A 25,000-nucleotide genomic window follows, 5' to 3' on the forward strand; every position below is an offset into this window, starting at 1 on the left:
TTGTTGATAGATCCAAATTATGCCAACGAAATTAGACAACTTCACATGAATTTCTGATAGCTTTTAAAAGTTGTATTATTTGCAGCTGTGACCTTAGTTAGGTTACCTGTCCTTCAAGACTAAAACTGCTTCTGCTGCTGCTGCTGGAAAATTCCGATTCTTCAGAAGACAAATTTAGAAGAGATACCTACAATTTCAGTGTCATTAGTGGTTTTAAAGTTTAGATTTTTGTCCTTAGCTTTACACCCTAACATCAGTATGCATATTCTCCATACTGTTCTCTACACATTTCCTTAGGTGCTAACAAGGAGAACTTTTTTTAACAATCAAGAGCCTCTTTAGTTGATGATCATTTCCTTTATTTTCGTGACCTTAATGTGCGATTCAGGGGTGTATTGTAAGGAAAAATCAGATGCAAGTCACTCCTAGGATTACAGGGTTAACTACACACTGTTCGTTTTTGTGAACATCGCATTAATCAGCTTAGTAACAATCGCAATAAAATATAACAGACCTTGCATTTCAGTATTTATTGAAAAGAGATTAGTCTTTTATTTTGTTGCACGAATACTTAAACGTTAAAGAAAGTAATTAAGTACTTTAGCCCAATCAGTTCAAAAACATCTGCCCATGCAGCTTAACTCAAAGTTAAGAGAGTTAAAACAACGTTTCACATGTTATATCTCAAGGAATTAAAACAGATTTCAGTGGTTACAATAACAAAACAAACCTGTTTGATATGTCTGATGTAACATCTTATGCCGGTAAGACAGCTTTAAAGGCATGCTTTAGTGATTAGATAAGTAAATCTAAATCCGGTGGGTTAGTTGGTTCAAAAGCTGGTTTAAAATTTCCCAGGGTTAAGCCTTTTAATTAAACTGATTGTGTGCTTTTTTCTTTTTTTTTTTTTTGTTTCAATTCTGAAACATAGCAAATGAATTGCACATAATTCTTTTGATTGAGAAGTTATTGTCAAGGGGCAGGGACATTCTCCAAAGTCCTCAATCTAAGCTCACAGAATTTTCATGCTATCCGCTTGACCCCCTATGAACTTATCACTGTTTTTAACAGTCCTGCAGTTTAGTTTGACTTATGCTGTTACCTGAAATTGACCCCAAGAAAACTCAATTTGTCAATATCATCCATTGCATATGTCAAAGTAACGGGCAATGAACACATTGTCATCATAATGAACATTTTCTTCACATTTTCTTCACATTAGTACAATGTACATGTACCTTCCAAAAAAAGCTGCCTCTGCCTTTCATTCCTCTCTCCTCCTCTCCATCTTGACAAGGGAGATGCCCTCCTTCTATTTCAGCCACAAGACTCTGTCTGTACACATCAGACTTCAAAAAGCGAGGGTAGCTGTCAAATTTCATTAGAGTATAAACCTGTGAAAAAAATCACAAATTAATAATAATAATAATAATAATTGAATATTTATATTGCGCAAATTAACATGTGGAAATGATCAAATGCGCATCACAACACTTTTCGGGGGACTTTGGCCGGACTGCATCAGCAGTTTACAAACAATCAAAGGAAACTTATTTGAAGATGCCCCCTCCCCCCCCCCCCAATTCCCAGTAAACAGGCCAAACCACATCACAGTAATCTCCTGAGTGGGTTCTTTAACGTCCCCTGCCTAACCAAATTAACTAATTAATGGATGCAGGAGACTGGACCTACGGTTTATTCGTCCTTATCCGAGAAGACTAGAATGTCTATCCATTTCTTGATATTAAAGAAAGGTAGCACATTCTCCTCAGTTATTTTAAGACCTTGAGTGTTGGTCCGGCCAGGGCTCGAACCATTGACCTCAACCTCCCACACAACAGTCCAGCGCTCTAACCAATTGAGCTAACCGGGAGGCGGTTAGCTCGATTAGCTCAATTAATAAGCCATCAAGGAATACACAAACATCAAGCACTTCTATCACCTAATGATGATTTAAATTGAACATAAATACAAGGCTTGATCCATACAATGTATGTACTGTTAGTTGTGAAAAATTGCTATACAGTTGAACCTCGATTCAACTCATGGGGACTTAACAAAATAGTCCGAGTAATCGACAGTGCAGATAATCGAGAATATCAATGTTGATGAGGAACAAAAACTGATTTGATTAAGAAAGGGAAATTCAATCATGAAACAAAACATTTAAAAATCAATTTGAAAAAAATGTGGTCTACACCTTCACTGTCCGTTGTGAATACCTAAATATCCACCTATGTGTTAACAATTAAAATGAATGAAAAGATGTTTTTATATTGGCCTAAAATGCTAAGTAGGTCATTTTGTTTTAAAGAAGAACATTGCCTTTACTTCACTTTGCAATGCTGTAATTTTAAAAAGAATATGGCTACAGATCTTGATCATGACAATTAAATATTCATGACAAAATTGAGACCAGAGAAAAAGTCCGGATAATCAAGAAATCCAGATAATCAAGGTCTGAATAATCAAGGTACATGTGTCGTTAAACATTACACAGTTGCAAATCTACATTATAATGGGACCAAACTTCTACTACCAGCACTACAGATGACTGAGCTAATAGTGATGTGTTCTTGGGTAGACCACTTCCTTCTCACACTGCCTCTCTCCACCCAAGTATGAAAGGGTGCTTGCTTTTCTTGGAAAGGGAAACAAAATGCAGAGGCTGGAAAGGGGAACAGCATGACCAACTTGCATCCAAAAGAAATCAATGACATTCTCCTTATGCGCATGGATGAACGAGGACTAAGCTTGGCTTAGCTAATCTGTTTGTCTTCAGGAGAAACAAAGTGTAGGGGGAACTTGCAAAGGACTACAATCTCATTCTAGATTAATGGCAATATTCCTGTTCACTTCAATCCATAGCAGCTGTGCTGGTCAGTTTTGTGTGCTGCCATCACCAAATGTTTTAAACAGCTGTTCATATCAATTTAACCTACAAGATAAGAGGTCTCCTCTAACCTGCTGCTGTTGAAGGCGAAACATATCATTGTTTGGATTCTGCAGTTGCTCTTCAGCATCTCTGACAGCATTACTATCAATATTGACTGGCAGGGGAGCATTTGCAGTGAGATGATTGTGGAAGATACTCTCTGCTTCCATTTTCAGCTAATACAGGAAAACACAAAAGTTACAATAAAAATCTTGACTTGGTTCTTCACAAGTCACTTACAATCCTAGGTACATATTAGTTTACATTTTGTGAACAAAACTGGTTAATAAAAACATACCTCTCTCCCTTCCCAGGTTAATCACATACATGACTTAAGCAATCACAAGTTGCATAAACCAATTTGAGAGAATTTTCAAAACCCCCAAATACACAAAAAGTTTCTATGCCTGCACATACAAAAAAAAAAGCAAGCCAAAAAAAGTACTATGCCTTCTGATGTATGCCATCAAACAGAGCTAATCTAGCAGTATGGGAAAAGACAAATCCAAGTCAAATTTATAGACATCACACAGCTATTCCACTGGTTTACAAAACCTTGGCAAGTACACACAAGACAATCATAATGCATTAATTGCAGAGAAGCAAATTACAACCCTCTATTGCCCAATTCCACTCCCTCCTCCACCTCCTGAAAGAAATATTGCACCTTCTTCATCACAAAGACTTGCTTTGTTTGAGAAAAATTTTAAAAAAGGTTGAAGAGGGACAGAGAAATAAGTAAAGAGAAGAAAATAAAATTTGTATAACTATAGCTGCAGTCTTTCAAATGAAAAATCTCAACAACAGTAATTGTGTCCCTTTTTGTTATCAATTTTCTCAGAGTTACTTTCTTACATACCTCTTCAAAATCTGTGATACTCCTGAAGTTTTCACAGGCAATCCAGAAAACAATGTTTTCATCACTAAATTCTTTCTTCAAGAATTCCTGCAAAGACATTTTGAAAGTTTTAGATAAAAAATGTTTAGATGTGATGGTGGGAATATAACCCAGAGATATGAAGAGAAATGAAAGGACGGTAACAGTCGAGAGAGTAGTGATGGCTCTTCCATTCCATGGTTGTTTCCTTCCAGGGTGTGATTCCCAGACCCAACTACACAGGAGGGTCAACTTAACTGCTTGTTTTTGACCTTGCTTCCAGGATTTCTATGAAGCTTTTTCAGTTTTTCACCCTCCAAGAAACCAACACTCTACATGTAAATTTAAACCCAACTAGGAAGCAGTGAATAAAAAGGCACCTCATTGAAGCTGTTCTGGCTAAAAATAAACACAACCTCCTTATTTATTAACTTATAAAGAACTTGTGGAAATACTATATTAATTAGAAGTACTTGTGTCTCTGCGTACCTTGAAGCAGCCCAATCCAGCAGGATCTTCCATAAGCTTGTCAAACCCAAGAGCCCATCGACCAACTCTACCATCCACCTGAGACATATCACCTGGCATGCTACTCAGACTGTGGATACTTAGAGTGCTTGAGCTAATACTTGCACTAGCATTTAACGTCTTCCTGCTTGAGGATGTTCCTACAACTGCATTAATCAAGGGAGCAGTTATTAACGTCACATACCGACAAGGCTCAAAGATAGCATTCCATAATAAACTACTGTAAGTGCATAACCTCAGAAGTGTCCATTTTGTTTAAACAAGTGATCCCGGACCAAAAATCCAGCTGGTGATTGCTGGTTTTCATCCTGCGAATTTTGCAACAATCCTGATGTCTAATCACTCAGACTCTCAAGCATGATTTCTCAAAACATCATTTGAGTTTTCAATGGTTGTCTCGATTGTGTCACTTAAATAATGACAAAATTCAAAATCTTCTCAAATGAAATTGTTTCAGTTTTACTCAAACACATTTCATCATGTACTGTATATTTGCTTTTATATAAGATTTGTTGTTAGAATTTTGCCAACAAAATTGATTCAATCAGCACTTAATTAATTAAGATTAAATTATCCCCCTTCTTACTAAAAAAGTGGATCAATCTAGAAATAATTGAACCTTCATTTGCTGGATGAGTAGCAGTTACTCTCATTTAGAGCAAAAAACAATGAAAAAAATAATCATGGAGAATAACCACAAGCAAACACCAACAAACACTGTAGCTTACCTATATCTGAATGTGCCAAAGACTGCGAAAATAAGGATTATAAATAGGTCCAGTTAAAAACAATGACAAAACCAAGTCGAGTCAAGTGCAAACATGATGCTTTCAAACATGAAAGCAAACTGTAGAAGGAGAAAATGAGGGGGGGGTTATGGGGCAGGGGGGGTTATGGGGTGGGGGGGGGGGTTGCTAGAGAGGTGGAACTTGTCATAAACTCATTCTTATCTACATAGCTTGCAAATCTCTATTTGACTATTACCGTAAGTGCTTTCCAACTTTTTCATCAGGTAGTTCTACAACTAATATTCACTAACGGCAAGCATTAAATCTCTCAGGCTATGTAAATAAAAATTTACATGTAACATGACAAAAACTTGAACCCAAACAACTTCAAAGTGCACTATATAATGGCTAGTTTCTTGTAATTAAACTTGAATTAATGTCAGGACATCATCTAATGTACATCTTTCCACTTCATCAATGGACTTAAAGACTGCTCAAAATTCAAGTTTACTGCAATTACTAGATTTGCAATGGTCTGGTAGATGTTTACAAAGTAAAACTTCAAATTTGGTTCCTCTATAAGCATCAAAGTCAATTTTGTATGCTAAAAACATGAATATACTCCAAACATAAACACAACCTCCTTCTCTAATACATGTGCACTGAAACTACATTGCAATAAAAAAAAATTCCTTGACATGTTTATCCAGATAAATTTTACAAATGACACTTTCCTAAATGCCAATGCAGCAAACATTTGTCATGCATCTCAAGAAAAATGACAGCTCCAAAATTCTACGACAGTTTTCTGATCTGTGCCTTTGACACATCTAAAACATAGTAAGGTATGTTTAAACACAATACATATTGCAATAAATATTGCATACTCCTGTATGGCAGCAATGTGGCTTTAAATTCAGAAGTGATTTTGTGATCACAGAGAAAGCTACATACACCTACTGTTATTATATGCAAGACAACTGAATATTGGTTTTGAAGAGGTTATTGTTAATGACACAACAATCAAAACAATGTGACTGACCTAAAATAGCACCCAATTTGAATACCACTTCCACAACTTTAAGCAATTTAAAATCTCTTCATGAAACACAAATTCAATCCATGAATACTTTGAAAATGTTGCACCAATCAGACCCAGTTATATGCAAACTCCTAAATGACATCTTAATAATAATTTTACAAACTTCATTAGAGCCTTCCAGTGGAATGTAAACTTGAATTGAAATGATTGCAGGGATTAATTAAATGCTTGAGTGATTACTACCTTGGAAAATGATGACTAAATAAAACCACGATCACCAAAACAGTCTTAAGGTTACTGGTGTGTGAAGGCTTCCACTTCCACAAATTGTCAACAAAATTAATTCTCAATTTCATAACTGAAGTACCAGTGGCATATTAACTATCTCTTTAGAATTATAAGCCAATATTTATTAACTGAACTCAATAGTCTTTGACTAGTTTACATTCCTCGCATTCAAGATCACTGGCACAGCCTAATTAAGATAAGAACTTGTACACAAAACATATCCAAATGAATGAGTAATGGTGGCGTGAAATCTGATGTATGTTTTAGAAACATAATTTTTACATTTCATGCATGAAGTTTCCAACAGAGAGGACTTAAAACCAAAAGTTGTCTTCAGTCAAGACGTCTTGAATAAAAATTATTCAGCATTAAAGCCTGCAACCCTCTCAAGATAAACATTGTGCACCAACGCAAAAGCAATTAAATATTGATTGCACAAGTTATATGTGCCCGCCTTATTTAGTACTTATTTTCTATTTTTAACTCTTAATCTTGAATTTTGCTTACCTTTAAGAATATATTCACGATTAAAGAATCTAACTAACATAAATTACATTGCTTTCTCTCGCCATTTGAGAACTGTCTTATTTCCTTTAAAAAACAATTATTATTAAAGTAATTACATGTATTTCAATTTAAAAAATTAAGAAATAAAAAGTTCTTTGAAATCTTAATCACAAATCAAAAAATAAAACAATGCGTATAGAAGTGATAGTACACACATTACGTCAGTAAGCTTTGATCTAAACAAATCAAAAATGTGTTTTCATGGCAACTCTCCCAAAAAGAGAGGAAGCTGAATACTGTCAAAAACAAGACTTTTCCATAGAAAGTTTTGAGTATATTGGTATAAAACTGTCTCTCCTTGTTGCCCAAATTTCTCTTACTAAATTTTTCTATCAGCAATTTAAAGTTTAACACTGACCAAACAAAGCCAAAGAGATGATATTCACTAGGAAATAAACATTATTTAATAAATTTCCTCAGCTCCTAATGTTTATCTGCTTTAATGTCTCAAAAAAAGGAAAACAGAAAAAAAGAAAAAGAAACCTAAAAAAAAAAATTGTGTTCTGTAATGAATGTGACTAAGTTTCATGCAACATTCATCAAATTTTTGTCCAGTATTATTCAATCACCTATAAACGAGTTTACTGAAGTTCGCTTTAGTTTATGAGATACCCCTTCATCTCTGTTTACATCTGTCAAAATAAATACTATAACATGCTGCCATGTGATATTTTTGTTTCCAGGCTTATTGAAAAAGTTCAGGAGGTTCCAACACTATTGCAAGTGACATTTTTCCGAGTCTTTGACTTTGGCTCATAATTCAATTGCTTAAACTGATAAACCATGGTACTTTGCTTAACCTTCCAGAACTTACAGTCTTTTTGCAGGACTTTCCAGACCTGGAAAATGTCAAAATAAAATTCCAGGACTTTCCATGTTTCCAGGACCTAAAGGAACCATGTGATGCTGTTTTTAATTGCATTAACTACTTCCAGTTAGAGCACATTTTGATTGAGTGTCATGAAAACAAAACCAAAGTAATCACACTAGGCAATCAGAGAAAGGAAAATACCTTTAAGATCAGAAATCACACATTACCACAAAGATGCAAAATAGACAAAACTGGTTTGATACAATCAAACCAAACAGGAATTTAAGAGCAGGGTTCGACACTAACTTTTCAACTTACTAGTGGCTAGTGACATCTTAGATGTTACAACAGTGGAAACCAAACACCCCAAGCCAAAACTGAATTTCTACTAGTCTGTGCTTATTTGGCCACCATTAGCCCTGTAAGAGCAAATAAATTTATTGACTCTTTTGACTCCCATCTTCTAGTAAATTAAAACAATTTTTTGTTGTTGCTACTGCTCTTCTTTTAATTAATTGAGATATCAGATCTTGCTGATATGTTCCTCTGATCTAAAACACCTACTTAGTAGATAGGAATTGACTCTTACACTCCCAAGATCTCATGAGTACTTCTCCTCACCGTCTACCTCATAATTCTTTTATTTTATTTTATTTTGTCAAAAAACAAACAGACAGACAACAGAAAGAACGTTGGCAGGGACACCACAACAGCTATGGTCAATTACAACAGGTTCTTAGTTGGAAGAACTTGGTTTTGGATTCACTAATAATGTCCTAATTAATATTTTCCTTTATTCTCATAGCTTTCCTGCTTAATTTTGTACTGATAATGTGAAGAGAAATTCTGTCTTGGTCACATATGAGAGTTTGAAGGATTAAAAGTGAAATAGCATGACATAGAGGATATACTTACCTCTTGAGAATTACTTAGAGACAGATCCTTCATTCCAACTGGTCCAATTTGTGAACTGTGCTGAGATTTGCTAGCTATTCCAACTTCAGTTAGGGTACCAGCCAGTGAACTGTGGTGAGACCCCAAGGACATTTGAGAATCAGCTGAACTCTCACGAGAATGAAATGAGGATACACTTACGACAGGAGGAGCCGGTCGGCTCATGTTAATACCCTGTGAAGTTGAAACATTATTCATAGCTTCAGGGAAGGAATCCGAACAAACACCTGAATCATTTCTCTCTGTAATCTTAAATGGCTCATTAAATGATGTAACAGCTTCATGTAGCCCTCGCTGATCTACTCTTTTCAGAGGTTTTGAGTCATTTTGTGCGGTCTGTTCTTGCATTTTATAAAAATCAAAATCTGGCAGCAATCCATTGACCATGTGACTGTCAACAAACTCAACTGTCTGAGGTTCACTTGTGGAGTTCTCATCATTGTATGGTTGTCTGAAAACTCCATCTGACTCTGACTGGCTGGAAGATAATGACAAAGACCGTCCCCTTCTTTCCCCATCACTGCTTGTTCCACCAGACTCTGACCCGCTTCTCTCCTTGAACATGCCAGTGATGGCTTTAAGGATAGGACTGGAGGAGGCAGGAAACTCCACACAACCTCCCTCAGCATCCTCAGTACATTGTATTCCATACTTATCTGCGAGATGCTGATGAGCTTGATGAGAATTAAGCTCTGGATTAACCGAGAAAACATGACAAGAACAATTTACAGTGCTTTGAATATCAATTTTGTGATTATTTTGAACATTATTGAACTTATCTGCAGAAGGCTCATTAGTTTTTCTGGTGACTATACCAAATACTCTTTTATCGTCAGAGCATAGGCCAGTAAATGCCAAGGACTTAATGGGGTACGTAACGATAGCTCTCTTCTCGTTGTCCACAAGCTTTATCCCAATTAGAGAGACTTCCATGAGAAAGAAGACATGAACTTTTTGCTGTGCTCGGAGACGTCGAACACAATTTCTAATTGCAGTCAGACTTGCGGCTGGAAGACTTGACGCTACGGGAAGTTCAATAGAACCTAAATAGCCTACAATAGATCGAAGTTCCGGTTCTAAGTCGATATCAGCTTGATCACAGCCTTTCAACGGCGTCATTTTAGGATAAAGAAGTCGAGATAACATCGGAGACGATGAACTATTTGACGCAACATCTCCCTCGCTAGATCGCCTGCTACTCGCATAACTCTGAGCGGGAGAAGAACCAGGAACAGAGTTTTCAGATCTAATACTTTCACAAAAAGAAGCCTTTAGTTCTTCATCCGTAACGATGTCATCTTCAGTTATAAATTTTCCGTTGGATAAAGAACTGTTCAGCGACGGCGAATCCCCGAACAGTTGACCCGACTTCAATTCCTCAACGACTTTATCAACTCGATTCAATATCGTTTCGTTTATCACTGTTTCGTCTTGATTTTGTGTGTTGATTTTCGTCTCGTTCATTCTAAACCTTAGTAATTCTGAACGGTTTCGAACCCCAAGTTGAACCATCCCATCCGGAGAGCGCGCAATGAGTTTGACAACTTGTTCATGCGGAGCATTTTCCACTGAAGCCCCATTAACTTCGATTATCTCGTCGCCGGGTTTTAGGCCTGCCCTGTGAGCAGGGCTTCCAGCTATAATACAGCTGAGTACACATGGTCCCTGGCTTGACAGCGTGAAACCAAATCCGCCGGCCCGCCGGTATAAGTCGACCGTTCGAACAAGATTCCCTTTGAACGGTTTATGAGTCGGCTGCATGTCGTATCGAGGAAATTCCAATTATTATACTTGGCACAAAAAAATTTTGATCGCTCCTGATCCACGGCATTTCGCTTATAAAATCAAATGATAAGAATTTTCGTTTTTCAAAACACACAAACTGCCGTACAGAATCTCCAGCATGATAAATTTCCTTCACCAAATGAACATCAACACCGCTAAAAAGTTCGAAAACGTAGCGAGAAATTATCCTTGCACATCTATGGCTTCACACCTCTTCAAATGTCAATAAATTCCTCGTAACAAACCAAACGTTCGGCCATCAAAGGAATACAAAGGCCCTCGCAGCTTGTTAAACGTTTCAACTTCCACTAAATACAAAAAATAATTTCAATTTGCGGGCTCTTGGGTTCGCTTTTATCGCGATAAAGGTTTCGAGAAGTATTGTTAAGAGCAGAGACGAACGTAACTGACTTCGTCACATGTAAAAAATGAAGCCTTCTAATTGGTCTGTACTTGATTTGTTGTGTAAATTTGTGGCAAGGATAAATTTCGTGACATTATTTGCGTTTTGCAAACGGATAAGTATTTACAGTGCAAACACCAACAGGATAGTCGCATTTCTGCTTACCTTTTAAGCGATTAAATGATCACGTAGGATTTTTATGTCTAGCTTTGTTCACAATTAAGCGGACGTGATCGAATCATAGATTTTAGGATCGCCCACTAATGGGCAATTATAGACCATCAAATAACAGATCAAACAATATCTTAAATCTGCAGTGAAGGGAAATAAACAGAAAGATTGCTTTGAAGTGTTTTATTCAACCAAAATGTTGTGATTGGAAGAAGCCCATCATGAGAAGAGCAAACTAAATTTGCGAATGTCATCGAAAAATTGGAGCTATTATCATAATTTGACGGAGCAATTCACGTCAACACCGCAGGCGAAGTGGATTTGTAGTTTTCGTTGTAATTTCGGAAGAAATTATGGTGAGAAAACATAAAATGCCACGAATTTTTAATTGCTACAGACTTATGTTTGTACACGAAACTCCATAAGCATCAGGGGTTGGTTCTAAAGAAACTGTGGTGCTCCGTCGGATTTGGTTTTATGAACCGAGTTGTTGTACAAAAATTGGTATAGCCGTGCCTTCCTCCCGAGGAGAAACGGAAGGGAGGGAGGGTATTGGCCACCGAAATTCTGAAGCTGAAGCTCCGCGCCCCAGGCGTTAGCCCTTCGTCAGAGCGATTAGACTAATTGTGGGTTGTGATTTTTCTGATCACGAACCATACCTTCCGTATCACAGAAACTTAAAAAGGTTGGTCTCGCTCCATTAATACCGGTTTACACCAAATACATGCCATACGGTTTTTATGGGTAAGCATTGTGAAGGTCAGAGGAAGTGACTGAGGTTTATCTCTGTAAAACCAAATGCACCGCGCCGGTATATTTTAGAAAAAGTTTTTCATTCACTTAGTAAGCTTCAAACCTTTACAGCGAAATCTATCATTACAGTGGCATCGATCTCTGGAAGTATGTAGACGATACCACTATTTCGGAGACGATAAGCAAGAACCAAGACAGTCACATTCAAGCTGCTGTTGACACCCTAGCAAGCCGTGCGACCGAGGATAAGTTTCAACTAAACGAGACGAAATGCAAAGAACTTCTCATAAACTTTAACACTAACAACCCTACTTCTTTCGATCCAGTTGTTGTTAATGGCAAGCCCATTGACCTAACTACTAGTGCCAAAATACTAGGCCTTAACATCTCTAATGATTTGAAATGGAATTGTCACATTAACTCCATTGTTAAGAAAGCTAAAAAGCGCTTGTACTGCTTATCTCAGCTTAAACGCTCTGGTCTTGGTACCCGTGAGTTCCAGTTTTTCTGCACTTGTATTCGTCCGATTACAGAGTATGCATGTCCTGTCTTCCATGACGGCCTCCCCGTGTACTTCTCCAACGAACTTGAAGAAATACAAAAGCGGGCTACGCGAATTATTTTTCCTCTTCGCTCATATAATGAGGCCTTGGCTGAATCAGGCCTGACTAAACTTTCAGATCGCCGCCAGAAACTAGTTGATAAACTATTTAAGAATGTTTTAGAGAATGAACAGAACAAGCTCCTGAACTTCTTCCTAACCTAAGAAATATGCAGAAGTTTAAGCCAGTTTTTAAGACGAACAGGTTTTGTAATAGTTTTATTACCTTCTATGCTCTTAAGGCTTGAACGGTTTCATACAACCGTTTTTTTTTAGAACATATATTTAGTGTTCTTATTGCTGTTTTAATACATTTAGTCTATTTAACGTAATTCTCAATGTTTGAAACTTGTAAATAATCGTATAATTCAACGTTTTGTTGTTGCAAATCGGTTATTAATAAACTATCCATCTATCTATCTATCTATCTATCGTACGTATACATGTAACATCGGAATGAATAAATCAGTAAATTTGTAATAATTTAATAACAATAATTTAATATTTATATTGCGCAAAATAACATTTGGATATGATCAAATGCTCGTCACAACACTTTTCCGGGGACTTTGGCCGGATTGCATCAGCAGTTTACAAACAATCGAAGGAAACTTATTCGAAGATGCCCTCTCCCCACAATTCCCAGTAAACAGGCCAGACCACATGTACATCACGGTAATCTCGTGAGTAGGTTCTTTAACGTCCCCTGCCTAACCAAATTAACTAATTAATACATGCAGGAGACGGAACCTACGGTTTATTCGTCCTTATCCGAGAAGACTGGAATGTCTATCCATTTCTTGATATTATAGAAAGGTAGCACTTTCTCCTCACTCATTTTAAGACCTTGAGCGCTGGTCCGGCCGGGGCTCGAACCCTCGACCTCCCGCAACAGTACGGCGCTATAACCAATTGTATTAGTTTTTCAATAATGACTGAGAAATTCACTCACTTAAAAAATAGGATTGCCTCCGCAAAATCTCGAATTCCGTGTCCATAACAACTCTTTTCAGCTGATACCCTTCCCTTTCTCCCTATTTCCAAAACTTTCACGTCCACGTTTGTGCAATTAAAGACTTGGTGACCCAATTAGTCTCATTTTTGTTTCTTCTTGTGTTTATCTGATTCAGTTCTGACCGTACCGCCTTTTCACAATGTGGTGGTCCTTTGAGTGTGTGCCAAATCGCAGACAAATGGGTTTCTAACACGCTTTTTTATTGCGTGGGTTTGACACAAAGAATGCTAATTATAGCCAGGACTCTACCTCCCATAATGAAGCCCTCTAGAGCCTGAAAACTTAATTCAACACGATCTCCCTTCGCCCGTTCGAGCTCTCGCTATTTTCCATCTTACATGGATATACGGTTTAATGATTTAACACAAGTTCCTTTTAAAAATCATCAAGCCATTCGCAATTTCTTCCTTTTAACGTCTTTTTTTTCCTTCTCCATATTTTTCTGCATGGGACGTTTCAGTTTACACAGTAACATGATCGGATTACGTTCTAAACAATGAAATGTCAACTGAAGGAAAACAATTCTGTCTAGACCTGTGGCTGGATAGAAAGGGATCAAGCTGAGAAAAAAAAACCTGTGTTTTCCATCGGTGGTTAAACTCTCTCTAGTTAGAACACTTTTCGACTGGGTGTCGTAGAACCAATCCAAAGAATTCGCGAGAGCCAATCAGGACAAGGGAAAGTATCAAAATGCGCCAATGGGAACTCAGAGTGCCTGAAGCGCGGGAAAACGAGTATGATCGTGACCCGATTTTTAGTTTCGCATTTGATTTAATGGTATCCTTTATTCATATATCCTGTTGTTTCGTACTCACGAAAGTTCACTTAGTCGATTCGTACCCAGTTTGTGTCGGTTTGTACCCGACCCACAAGTCAAATCGAAACTGTGCCAACATTCAGAGAAGATCAAAACCCAGGAGATATATTTAACAATTATTCCCCGGAGGTGAGGTGAATATCGCTGAATAATCCCAGAGAAGAAGTCGAGGGGATTATTCAACAATATTCACCGAACCTCCGGCGAATAATTGTTTTAGTATAATTTCAGAGCTGAACAACAGAGAAATTTCTAAAATCATAATATATTAGTAACATTTATTAACATTTTATTTTAACATTTTATATAAACCACGTGGAGCGGTTTATATAGCGTCATATAAGGAACCGCTCGACCAATCAGATGGCTGGAAACTCTTTGCTAAGCTCTGAAATTATACTAAATCTTATTAGAAGTTTTGTTGTGTAATATCGCTGAGCATTTTTATGAGTTGGGCCGTAGGGCGAGTCAAAATGCAAAATACGAGTAAAAATACTCAGCAATACTACACAACAAAACGTTTCAAAAGAGATTTATTATCCAACACGCCAAATTGTTATTTCAGTGCGGGCAAATTTCGCGGATATTTTTGGAGTACAAATATCGCGTGACATTTGTACTCGTCTCGCGCGTTATTTGTACTCTACGAAGCACATTTGGATAATAATGCGAAACACCTCAAGTGTGAGTGGATACCGATTGTTATGGGTCTGTTTGTTTCCTTTCTCGGAACTGGTCAGCTCAGACGTGACGACCACCACAAATCGTATAATATTTATCCAAGCTTTAATAATCATTCGATCTAAAAGAAATACATTTATTTGAAATCAGAAAAACACAAATTAAGTCTTATTCTCGTAGCAAAATTGAAACTTACTTCTGCGGCAGGTCGTAAAAGCAGGTCTCTCTTTAAAGATTAGCAGATTCAGGTGAGCGGATATTTTTACAGACTACGAAAAGGACTTCTCTCTCGTTTCGATCCTGAAAAACTGGTTTAAAACATAATAAGCTAGCACTTTTAAATCACTGTACGGAATTAATGTCAATCACGAGTCTTGTAATCAAAATAAATCTGTCATCAAAAGGCAGCGCCTATTTGCTAAACGAAACACTGTTACATGCGTACCTCAGCAACTTGCTGGTCGATTCGCAACTGTCCCAACAGTTGTGATCATAACCCAGGACATCTCACGAAATACCACATGAACAGATGACTGCAAGAGAATATTAACTGCATGTTCTCTTGATCACGATTGTTGCGTACAACAAGTTGATGACTCGAAAATTGAGTCGAGCGAGCAACATACAGGTACAGTTCTGCTTATATACTTGGGACCTCCTTCAAACAGTCGCAACTAAATCATTCATTGGTGCATGTTAATTGACAGTAATAGAAATGGACGCCACATAAACAAAATTTCTTCAACGCAGATCGTCTTCTAATTTCACAAAAGCACGAAAGCGACCTTACTTTACAAAAACTCATTATGGAAACGTATGTTACTGATATGGCAACGAAACGACTAAACTGACCGGGTACGAATGGTCTTAGCTTGGTACGAATTTACGGCATTCGGAACGTCAGTGGGTACGAAACGATTGGTAAGCGATTGGCTGAGAGAACAGTGCAAGCTTTTCTGGACCGATTACAAGGTTAAACTCCTGAATTGCTTTAGACACTCAATTGGAACTGCTAAACTGGAGGACTCGTTCTCTAAGCTTTAACCTCGCTTAGGCTCTATTATTCCTCTGACTCTAAAGCAGCCTTCATTTGGTCAAATTCTCCCTAATTCCCTCCCCTTTGAACCTGTGGACAGACTCAGCTGGGAAACCTAAAAAATCAAAGCTGGAAGCTATGATTTTCAGCAAGAAAAAACTGAGCAGTACCAGACATTAAATTGGCTTGTTTTGAAAACCTCGAAGCAAAAGGTTTCAGTTCTTTCCGCTTTATGGTTTTCATTAGGGACCTTAAGAAAACCACGACGGTGACCGCAGCAAGGACGTGGAAAAACGAAAGATCTAACTGGCAGACCAATTGCTCAGCAAGTGCGTTTCAAAACTTAGTATATTTCTAAGCCGTCCTTTGCAAAACAACGACGTAAAATCCCCTAAATTCGCGTCGTCTGCGAACCCAAACCGCGACAGCAAATTATTTAATTTTCACTTGGAACTCAACGCTACTTTCAGTTATACGTTATGTCGAGGTTGAGGTGTGGCGCCGTATGAGACGGCGATGCAGAGATGCAGCCATTTTCGAAATTCTAATTAAAGACAGAAATTCATTTTTTAATCGACGTCTTCCTTGGGGTCGCCGTCCTGACTTCTTAAGGTCCCTATTGACAAAGTGGCAACTAGTTCACTGAATCTTCTCTTGTTTGCGACTGTGCAAACAAGAGAAGCCAAGGACGCTTCCTTGGCACAAGCCGAGAAACCGCGTACAGACCTAGCCTCATGCCTCAATCAGACATGGTAGTCACGGGGTATTTGCATGTGCATTGCCCCCAGACTGTCCTCCTTACAATTTTTAAGTTACTGATAAGCGGAATTTATTTACCAATCAAGAGCCTTTTTAGTTGGTGATCATTTATCCCTTATCCTTTATAAGGCCTTAAGTCTCTTAGGGCCTGTTTACATGAGTGAGGGTGCCCCTACATAGTAGGGTTACCCTAGCAAGTAGGGTGACCCTTCTCTATTGTAATTGATACTTGGCCTACTAAAGATACTTGGCCTACTAAAGCGCACATTTGGGAAAAGCTCTGAAGCAATATCAATTGGATACAAGTCTATGGTTCGGCCAATTGTTGAGTATGCCTGTCCTGTGTGGAATCCACATCAACAATATCTTTCTGATAAGCTTGAAAGAGTGCAAAGGAATGCTTCCAGGTGGATCCTTGGTAGTTCTATCGACTATAGTGAACGTTTGAAGTATCTTGGCTGGCCAACACTCAACTCGCGTCGTGAATTTCTTAGTTTAGTGCAATTATTCAAATTCATTAATGGTTTTTCAAGAGTAGACTTATGTAATTACTTAACTTTCTCCAATAGTCGGACGAGATCTACCAACAATGTCACAATCTGGACGCCTTATGCTCGAACAAATATCCTCAAGAACTCTTTTTGGTATAAATATATAAAAATCTGGAATGACTTGCCAAGTGACATAGTTAGCTCTAGCTCTGCTAGTAAGTTTAAAAAAAAACTGAAAGAACACATTTTTAAATAATATCATTGATATTGCACCAATATCCATTTATCAATTAACTTGTTTTTTCAATAATTTTTACCTTTACATTTTAGTTTTATTTTTATTGCATATTGCTTTTATTCTGGGGGCTGCCGTCAATGAGAATTTAGTTCCTCTCTGGCTTGACCCTTTTTGCCTTTTTGCATCTCGATGTTATTTCTATTGTTATCTGTCTGTATTATTATTATTATTATTATTATTATTATTATTATCTTATTATTTAGGCAAATGAAGTTATTATAAATAAATAAATAAATAAATTATACTGCGTGTTTACATGTGAGGTAGGATGACCCTAGGGGTAGGGTTACCCTACCTGAAAGGTAGGGTGACCCTACTGTGTAGGGACGAGTTTTGCCGCCATTAGCCCATGTAAACGCAAAACCTAGGGCTATCCCTAGGGGTAGAGCTATGTCCAGTCATACCGCTGACGCACAGCGCAGGCATCTCAGCGAAACTAAACACCGGAGTCTGACTTCAAAATCTGCCTGCGTCGAAGCATTTTCCGAGAAAAACTGTCATGCATAAAAAGTAAACATCTATTGGCAGCTGTTCATTCATTTGCACGAGGAAAGCAAAGATATCAGAAGATTCTAATTGTGACTCTTGCGGAAACAACTGGTTCAGTTTCATCGTTATAAGCGAGGTACAGGTATTCAAAGATCAAAGATGGCGGTATGGATTTTTGGGATTTTGACGGCGGCGGCATTATGTAGTAAGTTACTATGTCATACATAGCGTCACCCTCGTAAGTCGCCCGTGTGGTTGTAGATATTGCAACTGATATCTGGCAGACATGATTATGCATAGAAAATGAGGTGCAAGGTTGTACCTTAGACGGAACGAAGAGAAGTTTTTGTGGCACAAACTGTCATAGCTGAATGGCTCCAGACAACTTTGCAATTACGATCTTTTATGGACATTTTGGTTTGGGAAAGGTTACATCGTTCATTCTCTGTTCTCGTATATCAGACGCATGCTGGTTCGTTAAAGTGACAAGCTCTGTTAAGTAGTACTTCAATTCTCAATTCTTGTGTCATTTAAGTATGTTGTTTTGGAATTTATAATTTTAAGTTTCAATTAACCACCAAGATATTAATAGAAATAGATATATGTCATCGTAAAAATACAATTATTTAGACAGGTAAATATAAGTGATCACTGCAAGCTTGACTCTTTCGTATATTGTTACGACGAAGCTGTTTTTCCTCACTCTATCGAGTTACTCTTTATGAAGCCATATTAATAAAAATTTTCGAGTCACGATAAGAGGGAAAGACAGCTTGGCGGTCTGGGGAAGGAACCAGATTCGCATCATTACCGTTCCTTGGGCCATTACTCAGTTACGACTTCCCGTTTCGTTTGTGGCGTGAGATTTCATTATAAACAACACTGTTCGATGGGTTTCAAACATAGTCTCCGCCACGACATGAGAATAAGTCGTAAGGATAAGGAGTAGGTTCGACGGCGAAAAAAGAGAAATATTTTGACGAGTTTTAATAAGTTTGAAATGAAACAACTTTAGGAACTATCATGATTAACGATCCAACCTTCCGTCCTCGCCTTACCACCTCTGGTCGAGTGAATTAAAACTCTTCCTCACCACCTCCGGTCAAGTAGTCCTAAACTCTTCCTCACCACCTCCGGTCAAGTAGTCCTAAACTCTTCCTCACCACCTCCGGTCAAGTAGTCCTAAACTCTTCCTCACCACCTCCGGTCAAGTAGTCCTAAACTCTTCCTTACCACCTCCGGTCAAGTAGTCCTAAACTCTTCCTCACCACCTCCGGTCAAGTAGTCCTAAACTCTTCCTCACCACCTCCGGTCAAGTAGTCCTAAACTCTTCCTCACCACCTCCGGTCAAGTAGTCCTAAACTCTTCCTTACCACCTCCGGTCAAGTAGTCCTAAACTCTTCCTCACCACCTCCGGTCAAGTAGTCCTAAACTCTTCCTTAAATTCGTAGAAACAAGGTAGTTCTCAGAAAACCACTTTTGTCGCCAGAAATCAAAACAATCCTCCACGCGTTCGAAGATTTGGGCGGACACCCCTGTAGATCTAGATCCAAGAGTGTGCGTGACAACCATCTCAGTTTTATATCGGCCGGGCGAAAGTAGCATGAGATGAGCAAATGCAAGGGCATTGGGTGGGCCTGTCTCACTTGTGCTCGTAAAATGGTTGGAAAGTGACTCGCTGGAATGCCAAAAAGTTGCTAAAATTGCTAAAAATTTAAAAAGTTGCTACCTGAATTTCACCATTTGAGTCCTACATTTCTTAACATTTATATTTAACAATTATTCGCCGAAGGTGAGGTGAATATCGTCGAATAATCCCCGAGACGAAGTCTCGGGGATTATTCGACAATATTCACCGAACCTGAGGCGAATAATTGTCAGTTTTAGTATAATTTCGGAGCTGAACAACAGAGAAATTTCTAAAATCATAACATTTTAGTAACATTAACCGTTTATTTTAACATTTTATATAAACCGCGTGGAGCGGTTTATATAGCGTCATATGAGGAACCGCTCGACCAATCAGATTGCTGGAAACTCTTTGCTCAGCTCTGAAATTATACTAAATGTATATATATATATATATATTTATAAACGCTAATTACAAGCTATATTTTTCGTTCTTCGCAATAACATACTTAGCTTTGAAGAGTTGCTCACAAGTAAAGGCGGCCGCTAACCATCCATTTTCGTTCACGGAAAGTAAATGCTTGGTAAATGCTCCAAACCTAAAAGTTGCTCTTACATCGCTCAAAAGGGCGAAAATTGCTCGAAGTTGTTAGAGCCGCAAAGAGTTGCTCCAAATGCCAAAAGTTGCACTAAAGTTGCCGAGCACAATCAGGACAGGCCTGGCATATGGAGGCTTGAGGCAAAAGTGAGCCAAAAAAAAAAAAAAACAACAACAAAAAAGTAATGAGTGATCTAGGAGGGGTGGGGAGGGGAACGGATTGCCTCTGGCGAAGCTCAGAGATTTCACCAAACAAACCAAAATATGCAATTAATCCGAGGAAAAGTACTGGTACATCGAACGAGTTTGGTTAGGGTTCAAAACTGTACGTCGAGTAAGTAAGTAAATATTTTATTTAACCACGTTAACATTTAGGAGCATCTGCGCTCGTTTAAACATGTACAGGACAATAAAATAATATGGAAAGTATCTATAAAGTTTATGTCACTAAAATTATCCTAAACAATTGTCCTATAATAAACGATACCAAATACTAAATAGAATATCTAAGGAAATTTAAAAGGGAAATATTTGCATTGACATTACTTACATCGCCAGTATTTACATAAGGGACGTATAAAAGCTGGAAAATCACTCGCGTTTCTAACATACCAGGATAATGAGTTCCATGTCTTGGCACTACAAGTGCCAGACCTACGGCAAACTTCTCTCTGAGTCTCCTATGAAATCTTCCCGCGGGTAGAAAAACCCGTGTCTTGCAGCGCCAGTGATTAGGACCCTCTCGCAACCTAGCTTAGTCTTCACGATTAGTTTGATTCTCAGATGGTCCGCAGTAGTTCACCTTACTCCTGCTCAGTGAGCACCATTAGACCTAGAGGCGGACTGTGGCTGAGTACTCAGTGCTTTTTAATATTTGAAGGGATATAATGGTTTAGGACATCAATACTGACGTCAATTCTTGGTTGCTACTTTTTAGAAAATATGAAAACTACAGCTTCATCAACTCCGACAGAAACATCAATACAAGCATGTACCAGCGGAAGTTTGAATTTACAGTGCGGAGGTTTTACGAACGTGAGCACAATTGAAGATGTCAGGTGGAGAGTAAAATTTCAGGACAACAGTGGAGAGAAGATCTACTGGTTGATGTTCGACGATGAGCACTCAAAGGTGCTGAGGCTTCCAGGCGGAATGAAGGTTGAGGGCGTTTCTAGACAAAACATTTCCATAGAACGCTACGAAGAAAACAGTACGATAAATCATGTCAACATATTGTGTTTAGTTGATCGCCATACCCGCGCAGGCATAAAAAAAACAACTGGTGAGATCTATAAGATCGATTTTACTATTCAGTGTAAGTATTGAAACACTTCGATTTTTGTTGCAACTGTCTGCTTAGTTGCCAGGCCGCCGTAAAGCGAGAGTGCTGTTGGGGTTGACCTTGATAGAGACGAGAGAGTACTCAGCACGTCTTAAGTAATTATAATAAGCGTGTGTCAATCATGCCTCTCTTGAACCTTCCTTGTTCGTCTTTGTTTAATTGAGACTTATAATAATAATAATAATAATAATAATAATAATAATTTATCAATTTATAGTGCGCTTTTTACATACAATGATCAAAAGCGCATTACAACGACTTACCTCGTTCAATGTTTGTGTACCATAATAATCAATGATAAGCTCTTATTTTACAGTTTATCTCTATCACATCAGAGAAGAGTTTCATCAAATTCTCCAAACCTCAACTATATTATATTCTAACTATTATCATGGATGTACGAATGTATTATATTCCTTCATTCACTAGTGTGATCCTTTGTTCTTTGTCCGTCCACTCGTTCGTATGGTCGTGCGTTCGTTTTCTCTTTCGCTTTTCGTTTGTTCGTGCGTTGGTTCTTTCGTTAAGAAATCGTGAAAATATCTGTGAATGGGAAAGGTTTTATGTCAGTTTTCTGTTGAATATAGAAAGCTGTCCAAGATTTTATAGGTTTCTTTTACTGTAAATGCGAGTTAAGTCCAACCGTAAAGTCTACCGTTTAGAAAATACGGGTGAAGACGAGCCATAAGGTTACCCGTTTACTCTTACACGAGGCACCGTGAGGTGAACTCAAAATTCAGCACTAAACTATCGAATTCAGATTGAATTCAGGTTGAATTCAGGTAAAACTCGGTGGCCCTCGTGGTCTATACTCGAAGGCCACTCACGCGCATGCCCGAAAGTCAAGCGCTTCCGCAGGGGACCCAGCTGGGGAACGTGAAGCCCAGCGGTAACATTTACTTTCTCTGTGATTGGTCCAGCAACCTTGAACTTTTTTCCCTAATTACATGCGAAACTAAACTGTCCAATCACAATTTGGTCTGACGTATTTTCCCGCGATTTAGGCCGATTGCAGTTACATGCAGTTTGTTTGAGTTCCCATTGGCAACCTGCGATATTTTCATAAATTTGTTTCGAATGACCGTTGTTTTACTCTGGTTTTTGCTCTAATGATTACGTTCTCATGAGCTCGACAAGCTGCTCTCATGAACTCGACAAGCTGCTCTCATGAGCTCGACAAGCTCATCAACATTTCTTGTTTACTCATTAGGTGTACAGACAGTGGAAGGAGGAAATCTTAATTTAACAAGAATCCTGCAGAAGATGGTTCTATGTGAACGTGTGAGCGCTGTGTGTTGGTCTATTAATGGAAGCTCCTTTGTACACTACGCAAATTGCTTTAAAAAAGAACTCGATGGCAGTAATGATGAAATCAGTTTAGATTTCAGGAGAAGACTAAGATTTACGAGAGCCGGTCTAATACTGACCAACATTCAAGGTTATGATGACGGACTCGAGATTGTTGTCAGATTTGACATTGAAAAAGACTCTGGTGGGAAGAAAAGGGAGTCGAAGACGATAAGGATTTTGGTCGAGAAGGCTTGGCACTTTTCATCTTCCGTTACGTCTGTATCTCGAAGCACACCCTCCACAAGTACGCCCTCCATTATTGACAACTTAGAGCCCAAAGAACACAAACCAACGAACAGTGCATCAGCCAAAAACAGACTTGAAATGACATTGACGGTGATTGGGTTACTAATCTCCTTTGTATTTACTTGAGATGACAAAAATTCCTCCACGTGGGATAGAAAAGTAAGTTTGACGGGTACAGAGGCTTTCATGGACGCACCCCTTAGTTCCTCTACATTTCTCCACTTAATTTAAAGGTAGTTGTGGAAGACTACCCTCGGAAAATTCTTCTTTGTTCGGAAATGCTTTTTCAACCTTCACTTGTATTTTAGCAGGGTTCAAAAGAATTTTTTCACGGCGAAACGTTGCACAGTAGCAGTTGCAGGGCAACTTCGAGAAATAAAACGATTAAATTCTCCGTTGTACATGCCCTATTTTTTAAAATTCTTTCCTTTGAAAAATTTGTGACCTTCTAGGATATTTTAATCAAGTACTTTCATGATGAAATACGTTTGATGCAAGTTTTTCTAGAGAGTTATTTATGAGTAACAAAACTTCGTGAAATAGGTTGTGGTTAATTATTCTGGTAAGTAACACTTTAGAATCTCGCATTTAATTTTAGAGGAATGCATCCACTTTGAGCGAATTTATAGGGTATGTAGATTTGATCTATTTTCGTGAAATTTCGTCAAAATATTCTAGGGATAATGACGAACGAAAGTGTGTCAGAAAATTTTGATATTTGAAATATTTTTTATGTTGTGCCCATTTACGCAACACGTGTCGCATGGTTTTACGCTACTCTAACTTTAGATGCGGATATCTAGACAACCAATCAAAATATCGGAAAAGCCTGACACGCTTTTGTTGATTGATGCCTTGTGAATAAGACTGTGCAGCCATTTTGCTCGTGCTGCGGGATCCGATACCTGATAAATTTAATAGAAGGACCATCGTTCGTTTCACGCCCTTACCGGCTCCTGATACTCCATAAATGGAAAAATCGCCAGACGTGCAAAACAATTGAAATCTTTAATGTTTAAAACTTTGTACCCGAATACCTGTCTGACAGATTCACCAGCGTAAATACCATCCACAGGCATAATTTACGCGGCGCCCAACACAACTTGTTTTTTCCGCGGCCGAATACTGACGCCCTCAAAAAGAGTTTTCGTTATAGGGGTGCAGCAGCATGGAACAGTCTGTCAGTTGAGGCTAGGCAAGCCACTACCCTAAATAGCTTTTATTCTTCTATTGTATAATATTAATAACTTACTTTAAGATTTCTTCTTAATAGATTGTAGTTTTTAAGTCATAGTTGTAAAGTATTAGGTACTACATGTTTAGGGTTAATAAGCACGGCTCTTTTGAAGACCACTTTTCTTTTAGTGATAAGGATTGCGTGATTAAATAAAGTGATCAAATATTGCTGATTACTTATTATTGCTAAGGAACAGACTTGCAATGATTTTATTTCAGTGGATCTTCAGGATTGTTGCGGTGGCGTTTTGGCCTTCGAAGGTTAAGTTTTACAAACTTGAGCTAGCTTGTAACATAAAAGCCATGCATGCATGAGTACTTGAAAAGTTCTTCAGATCTGTTACATGCTTTGAAGGAGTAGGCCTGTTTCCTTATCACAGGCTTTTCTTGCATCAAACATGAAGAAGTGTTAATTCGGAAAGTACAAGCTTTCTTTTTTTTTGAGAGCGAAGTTTACCCAGCAACTGAACTCAACGGTACATAAAAAATAATTCATATATCAAAATTTCCCGACACACTTTCGTTTGTCATTATCCCTGGAATGTTTCAGCGAGATTTCACGAAAATCGG

The 25,000-nt window shown here is 38.2% G+C and overlaps 2 protein-coding genes across 5 annotated transcripts in view; one reads left to right on the plus strand and one right to left on the minus strand.

The window, feature by feature from the left end:
- LOC111338972 (regulator of G protein signaling 12) overlaps positions 1-11,209 on the minus strand; it is a 27,061-nt gene extending 15,852 nt beyond the window's left edge. The window contains exons 1-7 of one of the 3 annotated variants that reach the window (XM_022945538.2): positions 8,692-11,209; positions 5,069-5,090; positions 4,302-4,486; positions 3,795-3,881; positions 2,965-3,111; positions 1,239-1,394; positions 107-187 (exon numbers count right to left, since the gene is read on the minus strand). In XM_022945538.2, coding sequence (XP_022801273.2) covers positions 107-187; positions 1,239-1,394; positions 2,965-3,111; positions 3,795-3,881; positions 4,302-4,486; positions 5,069-5,090; positions 8,692-10,491 — 2,478 coding nt within the window. In that variant the 5' untranslated portion in view covers positions 10,492-11,209. The remainder of the gene's footprint in view (positions 1-106; positions 188-1,238; positions 1,395-2,964; positions 3,112-3,794; positions 3,882-4,301; positions 4,487-5,068; positions 5,091-8,691) is intronic. The other 2 variants (XM_022945539.2, XM_022945540.2) reach the window with 2 other exon arrangements.
- A 2,840-nt stretch (positions 11,210-14,049) lies between these two features.
- On the plus strand, positions 14,050-24,598 carry LOC148742039 (uncharacterized). Of its 2 annotated transcripts, XM_088726891.1 has the most exons (4): positions 14,050-14,192; positions 15,164-15,204; positions 21,194-21,571; positions 22,809-24,598. In XM_088726891.1, the coding sequence occupies exons 3-4, from the start codon at positions 21,199-21,201 to the stop codon at positions 23,318-23,320; spliced, it is 885 nt and encodes a 294-aa protein (XP_088583017.1). In that variant the 5' UTR covers positions 14,050-14,192; positions 15,164-15,204; positions 21,194-21,198; the 3' UTR covers positions 23,321-24,598. The 2 variants fall into 2 exon arrangements, with proteins under 2 accessions (XP_088583017.1, XP_088582978.1); XM_088726852.1 differs by lacking the exons at positions 14,050-14,192; positions 15,164-15,204 and adding an exon at positions 16,034-18,234.
- The last annotated feature ends 402 nt before the right edge of the window (positions 24,599-25,000 follow it).

This window comes from Stylophora pistillata, chromosome 1 (genome assembly GCF_964205215.1).
Source record: "Stylophora pistillata chromosome 1, jaStyPist1.2, whole genome shotgun sequence".
Taxonomy (NCBI): domain Eukaryota; kingdom Metazoa; phylum Cnidaria; class Anthozoa; order Scleractinia; family Pocilloporidae; genus Stylophora; species Stylophora pistillata.

What these genes read in the sequence shown, in the direction of transcription:
- LOC148742039 (XM_088726852.1), top strand. Translation starts at nt 18,189, where the DNA reads ATGGCGGTATGGATTTTTGGGATTTTGACGGCGGCGGCATTATGTA. An exon ending in GACGGCGGCGGCATTATGTA is followed by an intron (nt 18,235 to 21,193) that starts GTAAGTTACTAT and finishes GCTACTTTTTAG; the next exon opens with AAAATATGAAAACTACAGCT. An exon ending in GATCGATTTTACTATTCAGT is followed by an intron (nt 21,572 to 22,808) that starts GTAAGTATTGAA and finishes TTTACTCATTAG; the next exon opens with GTGTACAGACAGTGGAAGGA.